This window comes from Ascidiella aspersa, chromosome 2, assembly GCF_963924565.1.
Source record: "Ascidiella aspersa chromosome 2, kaAscAspe10.2, whole genome shotgun sequence".
NCBI lineage: Eukaryota > Metazoa > Chordata > Ascidiacea > Phlebobranchia > Ascidiidae > Ascidiella > Ascidiella aspersa.
This window is the reverse complement of record NC_139448.1, coordinates 35,159,361-35,168,412: the sequence shown is the minus strand read 5'-3', so window position 1 is coordinate 35,168,412 and position 9,052 is coordinate 35,159,361. Positions and strand designations below refer to the sequence as shown.

General features: G+C 36.7%; 2 protein-coding genes across 2 annotated transcripts; both read left to right on the top strand.

The window, feature by feature from the left end:
* Nucleotides 1-1,366: 1,366 nt before the first annotated feature.
* Nucleotides 1,367-5,288, top strand: LOC146165503 (cysteine-rich protein 2-binding protein-like). Its single transcript, XM_083381927.1, has 3 exons — nucleotides 1,367-4,148; nucleotides 4,726-4,892; nucleotides 5,213-5,288. Exon 1 carries the CDS (start codon nucleotides 1,435-1,437, stop codon nucleotides 3,430-3,432), a length of 1,998 nt encoding a protein of 665 aa, XP_083238053.1. The 5' UTR covers nucleotides 1,367-1,434; the 3' UTR covers nucleotides 3,433-4,148; nucleotides 4,726-4,892; nucleotides 5,213-5,288.
* On the top strand, nucleotides 4,046-7,182 carry LOC146165502 (uncharacterized). Its single transcript, XM_083380939.1, has 7 exons — nucleotides 4,046-4,148; nucleotides 4,726-4,892; nucleotides 5,213-5,288; nucleotides 5,728-5,789; nucleotides 6,095-6,216; nucleotides 6,590-6,689; nucleotides 7,035-7,182. The coding sequence occupies exons 1-7, from the start codon at nucleotides 4,046-4,048 to the stop codon at nucleotides 7,119-7,121; spliced, it is 717 nt and encodes a 238-aa protein (XP_083237065.1). The 3' UTR covers nucleotides 7,122-7,182.
* Nucleotides 7,183-9,052: the final 1,870 nt, after the last annotated feature.

Here is a 9,052-nt window from a genome sequence, read left to right as displayed (position 1 = left end):
AGCAATGACCATCTTTTCATTTTGCATTGCTCAATTTTGTGTATTTTTATACTTTTTTAACTTTTCAAAAGTGTAACACCAGTAGGTAAAAATGTGTCAGGAGCAAAGGTACTTTCCGTTTTTGTTTACTGCAGTGATGTTTGCTGTTTATTGTTACGAACGCGGCTCTTACGTTGCACGCCGAAGCGTGTCGGCCGTGGAGTCAGCTTGCAAAAATGCACTACCCTTTACGTTGTACTTCACATTTTATTTCGATACACAATATTTTGGACAAAAAGTATGGCAATCCAATCGAAAACCAAATTGCGTCATTGTTACGCAAAAATAAAAAATAGAAGAGGTTAAAATTAAATAAAATAACAAAATAATGTATTATTTTCCAAAAAGTACCTTACTAACAGTTTCGCTAAAATCAGCCCAAATTCGGTTATTCGGTTCATAAATTTCATGTTCGGGTTTCTTGGTCTAAACGTGAATCGCTTCGTTGTTATCTTTCTCCACTGTGCTTAGTTTACGTTTTAAATTTCAAACTGAGGGAAAGCACCTGGTAATTTTGTTTATCCGGAAAACCTACCTCATTAAATCAATGCTTTATAATAATGTAACAGGTATCATTTATACCCGTTTCAAAACAAAAAATCTCTGATGAAAAATTATCTAACATTTTGTTTTTCTTGCAACACTTGCACATAGCAAGCAATGTATAGTTTGATGTTCAATATGTTATCAAAATATACGTTCCGATCATTAGCTTTGGAGATTGCGGGAAGAATAGAATTCGTAAATATTAGAAATTCCCTTTAAAAGCCGTCAAATTAAAATGCAAATGCACTATGAATTGTAAGGATTTAGTGATATTTATCTAAGTTACCAACAATAGGCTAATATCAACATTAGCTGTAATAACCAACTCTTATATAGAGCGCTGGCATTGAAGTGTTTTATTTGCTTTGGCTGGATATTGTAAACTAGTGCAAATTTATTTTGGATCGTGACCAATTATTTCATTGATTTTAGATCCCCATTTTCGAATTATACTATTATGTCAAACAAGAACAGTAAAACGAAAAATCGTTATTCCAGGCTTCCAGTAAACTCATTTGATTTGTAAATATTGCAAATTGCAGTGATAAAGTGAGTTTTTGAGAACAATTGTGCCAGGTGTTATTCTATGCAACTGTGGAAAGTATGGCAATTGCATCCACAAGTGTTTTAACAGTTTAAACCCGCCCACCAAAAAAACAATTAAAGATTTCCCTTGATTTTCTTATATATACAAAGTTTTTGGCCATGCAAGCAAGAGATCTGCCATTCTTCCCATACAGGTTTTTCTATAAAAGTTATTGTATTTTTTTTAACAGTTTTTTTAACTGCTTTTAATATTAAAGATAATATAAGAACTGTTTATATAATTAGGTAAATCATTGAGTTGCCATGGATAGCGACGAACAACAGGTCGACGTTGTGAACACCAGCGAAATAAAGCCATTCGAACTTTCAAAGTGCGCCTACTGCGATTGCAAGAAAGACGGTGTCCTGGTTTTTCACTGTGAAAAATGCTCATCATGGGTTCACGCCAGTTGCTTGCATTCCCGTCCACCTTCAAGCGTCTTAGCGGACAACTATTTTGTTTTCCGGTGTGTTTCGTGCACCGAAACTGGTCAGGAAACGTTCGAGAGAATGAAGCTTACCTGGGGACAGGTGGCGCAAATTGCACTCTACAATTTATCACAATGTAGCGTCGGCAATAAGGGATACTTTAAATGGAAAGAGGACATTTGCAGCTACATTGAGGCACACTGGGACGTCTTTTTCGGTTCCAGCAAGAAAAAAATGGGCCAGTGGTCGTGCACGGTTTGTAGCACCCTTTCCGCCGGCAACCCGCACAAGTTTCAAAGCGGGTATGGAGTTTTTAAGGACGCGGGTTGGTGGAGGCTTGCAGACCCAACAAAAGCCCCCGAATACACCCCCGGGGTATCAACTGCCCCGTCCACGCCACGTGCAAAAAGTCGCAAGTTTTTCGGGTCTTCGTCCAGGTCAAGTTTGCGTAAGCGAATGCACGCTTCGGCTTCCCGACAGCAATCCAACAGTAACAAATCGGCTAAGAAATCTAATTTGGAAGATGAAACAAGTTTGTCGACTTCGGGTGATAACAACACACCCCCGTCTACCCCACCCCTCTCGGATTACCCTGAAAACAAACTTTCCGACCCGAAGAAGTTAAAAATAGACCCCGAACTGCCATTGGCGGCAATAAACCAAAACTCTGATGAAATCGATGCTTGTTTGGAGGAATGTTTTAAACAGGATTTTGGAAACTCTGAACTTGAAAATTTATCGCAAAACAGTAGGACAGAACTCACTGCCAATCAAACTTCTAGTACCATTAAGGTTTCACAAACAAACAGCAAAACACAGTCTATTGAAAACGACGGCCAGTTAGATCAAAAGCCATCTGTACCAGTTGGAAAACTAAGACCAGTAAACTTCTATGAGGAGCGAAAGTTACTCAAAAATCTTCAAAATGCCCCAAACCTAGCCGGCAAGACTGACTTGATTCGCTTTCGAAGAAAGTTGCTTCTTAGAATGAAAAGACGAGTGCTGGATGTTCCACAGTTTAGCTTTGATACGCTTGCCTACTCCCTGGCTGCAAAGGAGAAAGGCTTAGTTGCTCCACCTAACTGCCACAATATGTCACTGCAACATTTGGCCACAAGCACAGTTGCGTCATTGTACTCGCGCCACCATAGCATTCTGGACAGGTACATGTCGGTGGATGCTCACCTGTTAAAAGTTGGCCACACAAAGCGATCGTTTCACCAGAAGCTAATGGGATGTGGTGACAGTGCGGCTCACAATCCAATTGTCAGTCCATTTACTCACAGACTTTTGAAGCCATTTATTCAGCACGATTTTGAGACAAAGCCACCAAAATTGCGAGTGCTACAAGATGTGATAAAGCATTCCAACCCAGATGAGGATACTAAGTCGTCGATTGATTTCTGTTATGTACAACACCACCACATCCCTATTATCAACTCAATGTGTAGCTACTTTTTCTGGCCGGGCATTGATCTTTCGGAAAGTCTACAACATCCAGACTTCAGCGTTGTTGCACTTTATAAGAAAATGGTGATCGGATTTGGATTTTTGGTGCCGGATGTTGCCTTTAACGAAGCCTACATCTCATTTCTACTTGTACACCCAGATTGGCAGCGTGCTGGACTTGGAACTTTCATGCTCTACCATTTAATGCAAACTTGCATGGGAAAGGATGTAACCTTGCATGTGTCAGCTTCAAACTCGGCCATGCTACTCTACCAACGCTTTGGTTTTAAACCGGAGCGGTTTGACGCCAATTTTTACGACAAGTACCTGCCACCCGACACTGACCAGTGCTCACATGCGTTTTTCATGAGATTGCAGCGTTAACTTAATGAACACCGCCATATATACACTTACACATATTATAAAATTGCCAGTTTTATGTATTGTAAATGTGACAGAGATATAAAGTTTAACTAGGGATGTCTAATACTTGGTATTTTATTTTGATACAGATACCCAATATTTTGGTACCAAATGGTTTCATAATGTGGTTAAAAGAATTCAATTTGATCAAATTGAGAAGTACAATTCTAATGATTTCAGGGTATTAGCTCAAAGATTCATCTTTGATTTTCGATATAATATTAATTTCTTTTCGGTATAATATTAAAATTGAAATAATGACAAAACTGTCTGTTGGGCACAAAACTGTAACGCACAAAATTAGAGTGGTATCTAAATGGCATTAATACCACCCGAGAATGGACAGGGGGTGATCCTATTACTTGACATTGGGTATCCGATCTAATATTATTGAACATTTCTAGTTTCAAAATAGTGTTCTATCTAACACCACTTTATTTTCTGTGACCATATTCATGCCATATTATTACCGTTTAATCTATGATGAGCATGAGCACCATTTTTGAGCTCCTATTGTTATTATTTTTATTCCAGGGACAAATGTGAAACTATTTTTTTTTTAAATACTGCTAAAATGGCTAAACATCGTCAGACAAAAAAGCAAAAAATTGTCAACTCAACGGAAAACAAGACAGCGAAGCTAAAGCAAGAAGCTATTCGTAGTTTTGTAGAGCAAGGTGAATTGAATAGCGTACAAGCAAAGCTTTTTTATCACTTATTTGGTTAAATTGGCAAAAACTTAAAAAAACACAATTTTAAAGAATATGTGATGCATGAGGCACCTAACAGATTTGCACATTTGTTCAAAATAATGGCATTTACAGTCTAATTTGTTAGAAGTTGTGTGCAACATTTTGAGTCACTCAATGCAAAATGCCGCATAGTATGTATAAAGCTCTTGGACTGAATAGATTTGCTTAACACAGAGACACAAGCATCAAAACTGGTTGAATTTCTGCACCAATTTCTTCGTTTTTATTGCTGATTCGCCAACATTTTGCCATACTATGTACCAGCAAAGCTTGTATATGAGTAGAACAATATTTTCTATATAGTATAAATTAACAAAGGTGGTCTTCTCAATTTTTGGAACAAATCTTAAAAAAGAATTAAATCTGTTAAAAGTTATCATCCCATATCAAATGTTGAATGGGTTTACACATATTGTCTAAATTGTTTTATTTTGCAGTTATCATCCTATATCATATGTTGAATGGGTTTACACATATTGTCTAAATTTTATTTATTTTGCAGTCGACAATGAGATTATTCAAATGAAGAACAGTGCGGACAAGATCATAAGACATTTAGAGGAAGATATGCGAAAAAGACTTTGTAATATTCCGAATAGGATCCTTAAAATGACAGTGGAGGAATATTGCCAACAGTACGTTTTGGCTTCCGAGCAAGATGAAGAAAAGGTTTTTAACACATTCATCTTTATTTAGATTGTTTTGTGTGATTTATGTTAATTCTTTTTTTGAAGTTATGTGACTGTCTATATCAGGGTGGTTCAATTCCATGCCTAATACCCCATGTCATCGTTATATTATGTGACCAGCAGAATAATATTGAATTTAGTGATTCTACAATTACTAGCACTGTAGTTTATTTTAAGTGTAGCCAATAATAGTAAAAAATGGACAAAAACGATTGTTACTCCGGACACAGTCAATCTTGACCCACCTGGTTCTAAATAATAGATCAAGTTTTTTGTTTAAACTTGTTCGACCAATTTCAGGAAAATGCCCCTGAAAACGATATTTGGGATATCAAGGAAGAGTCAGTTCCCAACAATGTTGTCATTCAAGTGCAAGGTAATACAAGATTACATAATATAATACTTCTGTTCCCTAAGGCTTTGGTTCTTAATCAGGGTCGCAGCCCTTTTAGGGTCTGTAAAGTCTTTCCAAATTGTTTTTCAAATTTATTAAAGTAGGGTCTGTAAGATCTTTCCGAATTGTTTTTTAAATTTATTAAAGTATGGTCTGTAAAATCTTTCTGAATTGTTTTTTAAATTTATTAAAAGGTTCTGCAAAAAGTTTGCATAATGTGTTTCAAATTTATTGACTGCGAAAAAATCATTCAGTTTTTTTATTGAGTTTAGAAAGTTGCAGTAATTATTTTACTGTAATTTTTTACTTTTTACTTTGGTTTTAAAAATTGACGAAACTAAAAGTGGTTCGCCAGATGAAAAAGTTGGTAGATAACCACCTTTGGAGAAAACCCCTTCAAAAATAATTTTGTACTTTTCAGAACCTGCGTCAACATTAAGAGGTAACCGGGCATCCAAGAGAGTATCCAAAAGAGTATCAAAGGTTTGTCATGTTTTCAGGGTTTTTTGTATAGTTTTTTTAAGCAAGAATGACAAAGCACTTTTATGAGCATATCTGGTTGTCATTTAGAAGCAATTTTAGAGTAAAAAAGTCAAAGCTAAACATTTACCTTTTGAAATTTCCAATTTTGTGCTACATATATTTGTATGTTTTCAATAAGCAGTCAAACTTGTTGTAAACCTATTTTAGCCAATGAAATTTCACCATATGAGAAAAACACAACAAAACAAATCTATTCACTTCTTGAACTGTCCAGTAAAACCTGTTTTTGTTTTAAATTTCAACAGAAATCGAGTATGGCAAAGAGAAGGAAAGTGACTGAAACGCCGATGGGTGCAAATCACACCAGAACACCGTTTAACTTTCGAATGGTGGAAGGCACGCCACTGTTGACCATTGCTGGTGCTAGGTGAATATTTATAGATTAGTTGTCCTCATTGCTGTTTTTTCAGAACAATTTCCTCCTTAACTATTGATCTAAGACTGTTTATAAAAACAGATGAAACATAAAATCATTTTTACTTTTCTTTAAGAAATAATTTTATGTTTTATCTGTTTTTATAAACAGTCTTAGATCATCTGATACAAAACAAGAATCTTTCGTTTGCATTTTATTGTCTGCGGTAAATCCTTACTTCTAAAGTGTTTCATCTCCTTAACTATTGTTAGTAATAAATGTTCTAAGGTGACTTGTTTTAGGCGTTTTGTTATGACATAACCTTGTGACGTCATTCCCCAATTTTTTTTCCGCTAACTAAATTATGCTACTTTGACTACTGCAGAAAACCGAGCCTGTTCGACAAGCCACTGACAACGCGAAAAAACGCAAACATCTCAACAATTCAACTGAGCCTTTTCTCCGAGAGGGGAAGCCCCATGAGCGTGAGTAGAATTGCGTTTAACTTTGTTTTTCTCAAAATGACTTGTTTACAGCCCCGGCGCGCTCAAATCTTTTATTCTTTAAACTGATTTGCGTGTTAAAAAAGTTTTCCGAGGGACAACATCTAACAAGACTTGAATTTAGGTCATTTTGCAGATAACCTGACTTTGAATTACATCATTTCAAAATACCTTACTTGGTTACAACTCTGTTTAATTAACCATTCTTCCAAAAACACCCAACCATGCTCAAATTTTTATAAAACTCTAATGTTATGTTTATAACCATTCTTCCAAAAACACCCAACCATGCTCAAATTTTTATAAAACTCTAATGTTATGTTTCAGGGCAGCAACATGAGCGAAGATGTTTTGAAGAAGGCAGCCGAAGGTTTATTGGACGCTGCAGAACAACTAAGAAAGCAGCAATGCTGAAACTTTTTTATCCACTTTTGTACAAAGATTTCTTCCTTCTTTATCGTTTTGTGAATAAATATCTGCCCAATAATTCGAGTTATTATTTGCCTTGTTTTTTTTTTTGTAGTAACGCTAAAGTCGCGAAAAATGGCTCGGTTTAATGTTCTGTTGACCAAAGATCGCAAAAAAATGTTAGCAAACTCTCAATTGAAAGGTAAAGAGCTTACCCTAGTGCTGGAAACGATTGCGTTTAGAGCTTATTTTGACAGAAATTGCACTCTGTAGAGTTTAAGGGTTCATTTGGAGGAACGTGATATACAATAGTGAGTTTTTTCAGCTGAAAAGCACCAAACCATACTAATATCATAAATTAGTTCGCGCAAAGCGCTAACAAAATTGGATTTACAAAGTGAATGTTGGCAGACAATATGGTTTGGGGGAGCATGGGCTATTGGGCTTGTGTATACTTCCTTGTATCTTGTGTGTACTATCCTTGGCCACTGAGCGCAAATGATTTTGGTTTTGCGCGTTTTACAGACTTTTTTGAACGTATATTATGGTGGTCGGGGATTTTGGACGATAAGCGTGGTTGAGAGTACAACTGCGCGGAGGACCTTTAACATTCCAAACTTTAAAATGTGGAATACGTAAGCCTCAGGCGGCATTACAAACAAACATAAAATTATGGTACGTTAAACATTAACAGCTCATTGGACAAAGGTACTTAACGCCGACATAAACACACACAAACATGACGACAAAGCGCAAACTAAGGTTGAACTGCTGCGTTTAAACAAACGTAACATCGATCAGATTCGAGCAATTGGGCTGGACATCAGCTGACTCTATACGTGTGCCAGAAGCAGGGCTGCGGAGTCGGATTCGGACTCGAGTAAAACTATGTATGACTAACCAAGGTGCGCAGAACCAGTCCAAAGAAAGATAGCCTACACTTATATATGTGTTCAACAACTGATCTAGCCCTTATGAAGCTGCTTTTAACCAACGACTACGGCTTACCTATCATTAGTATACCGAAAGTCATCGCATACAGAACGAAATTTGAAACAAGGCTGCCACCTGTAAATTGTAACGGTGCAGTAGCATTCAGTTGAATATGTTCCCACCACGAATTGTGGGTAGTTGTGTTAAATGACACCCCCATGAGTGGATTGCTGAATATCCACCTTAATTTATTTAAGTAAATTGGTGAAATACAGGTTGTAGAGTCGTAGCCGGGCTCGGTACTCAACGAAATCGGCAAAATTACCTTAAATGTAATACCTGTTTCAGCAAAAAAAAAATAATAACAAAATAACAGCTAAAATTGTAAACTCGCTTAATTTACCTTAAATATAAAAGGCACTTCAACAACACACTGAAACGACATTTAAAAAGGGTTATCAAAGATTTAGTCAGTAAAAATACAGCGGCAAATAATCGTAGGCGTAGTCAGGAGGGGCTGAGGGGCCATGCCCCCTCAAAGTTTATAAATATTTTACTCTTTAAAAATTGTTTTCTTAACATTTGTGAGCAGAATCACAACAGTCGATCACATGCATGCCACATCTTTAATTGCCTGTTACGTCACAAACGATGTAGTTAATATTACGTTTACTATACATTAATGTAGTGTTACTACTTTTAGAAAGTTTTTCTCTTATGGTTTTTTTCAGTATTGCGTTAACACTCAGTCAGTTGCTGCTCGAAACGGTTTGCTAACATTGGTTTTTGTGTTCGTTACGGCAGTTGATACAACAACAAACGCTAAACAAAAAGGTTCGAACTTTTTGGCCTCCCCAAAATTTTCGGCTGGCTACGCCACTGCCGCCTATTGCCTTAAAGAAGCGACCGCAGTCCAAACTGCAAGAACGTGTATTTTTGTAAACATGACTTATCCAGACGCAGCGTTGGTTTCTACATTGGGAGTTCCCCAATGTAATGAGAAC